At 29.9% G+C, this 1,396-nt stretch overlaps 1 protein-coding gene across 1 annotated transcript in view; it reads left to right on the top strand.

The window, feature by feature from the left end:
- Window positions 1-1,135, top strand: part of ZSWIM2 (zinc finger, SWIM-type containing 2) — a 20,464-nt gene extending 19,329 nt beyond the window's left edge. Inside the window, exon 9 of the mRNA XM_012663642.1 lies at window positions 164-1,135. Coding sequence (XP_012519096.1) covers window positions 164-976 — 813 coding nt within the window. The 3' untranslated portion in view covers window positions 977-1,135. The remainder of the gene's footprint in view (window positions 1-163) is intronic.
- Window positions 1,136-1,396: the final 261 nt, after the last annotated feature.

Raw genomic sequence — 1,396 nt, 5'->3', positions numbered from 1 at the left:
GTGAATAATCTCTGCTGTCATAAAGCTTATATCCTAGTCAGGGAAAGAGAAAATAAACCAATAAACAAGATAATTATAGTTTTTGGTAAGTTTTACGGAAGAAACAAAAAGAATAGTCTGAGAAAATTACAAATTTGGGTGACTTATAATCTTTTTTTTTCAGTTTCATAGGAAATGTATTGACAGTTGGTTATTCCACAAGTGCAATTCATGCCCTGTTGATGGGCAAGTTATATATAACCCTTTAATCTGGAAAAATACAACAATGAATGGACAAACACAACAGTCTGTTTCAAACATAGACATCATTCATCCATCAAAGCAGGAAGAATCAAAACTTTTTATTCCTGGTACTGGTTTAATCTTAAAACAAAATAGACATGGAATTTTACCTAGCATATCTCAACGTAATTCTGATAAAATGAATACACCTCGAAGTCCAACAGATACCCATCAGAATATAACAATAGATGATCTGTGCTCTATCAAATTAGATGATTCAAATTCAAGAAAATTAATCCATGAATATAAAATTAGCCAACATTTCCCAAGGTATTTTCAAGATTTACCCACTGGATCATTTGGGAAAATATCATCTCAAACATTTCTTCCTTCCATTGATCATAAGAATATTATATGTCACACTGGAATGAAAAGCCCATGTATCAGTGAAAAATATCACACTGGTCAAAGCCAGAAGATGACCAAAGGCTATAAACGTATTAACCACAATCCAGAGAAGACTGTTGGTATGAAAATAAGAGAAGACAACAGGAGATCAAATACTTTACTTCCAGAGGATTTAAATCTTATTGCCAATTGGGGTACGACTCAACTTAGTATGTCTAAAAGGCATAATAATTGCATGGGGAAAATGAAACAAAAACGTACTCATCTATCAAGACAGCCTGTGTCTCACTCTTTAAATACAAAAAATACTGAGCTATCTTTAATATTGGAAGGAGTTCAATTGTGAAAAAGTATTTTTGCATATTATCAGAAAATATTTGAATATTAAATATGAAAAATGTTTTAGATGTAGAATATAAAAAGCATATATACATTCTTAACAAATATATGTAAAATTCTCTGTTGTCATTTTGCCTGCTGTCTATGACTACTTTACTATACTTAAGGAAATGTCCCCATTACTTATAAAATTTAAAGCATTAAGTGTCTTAATGAGTATATGCAGGATTTATAAATTATGAATGATTTTTAGAGCCTTTGTATCTTATTTTACAGTGATTTTTAAAAATTTTTTTACTTAAATTAATGAAATAGATTTTCCTTGCTTCAAGTCATTGTTTTCAAATATGTTGCTTGATAGCATATATCATGCAGCAATTATTTTCAGGTACTTGTATATTTTTTGCATTTTCCTTGCACTAGTAAT

Source organism: Propithecus coquereli, unplaced genomic scaffold (assembly GCF_000956105.1).
Source record: "Propithecus coquereli isolate 6110/MARCELLA unplaced genomic scaffold, Pcoq_1.0 Scaffold82, whole genome shotgun sequence".
Taxonomy (NCBI): domain Eukaryota; kingdom Metazoa; phylum Chordata; class Mammalia; order Primates; family Indriidae; genus Propithecus; species Propithecus coquereli.
The sequence above is the reverse complement of the archived record's forward strand: the minus strand, read 5'-3'. Positions and strand labels throughout refer to the sequence as shown.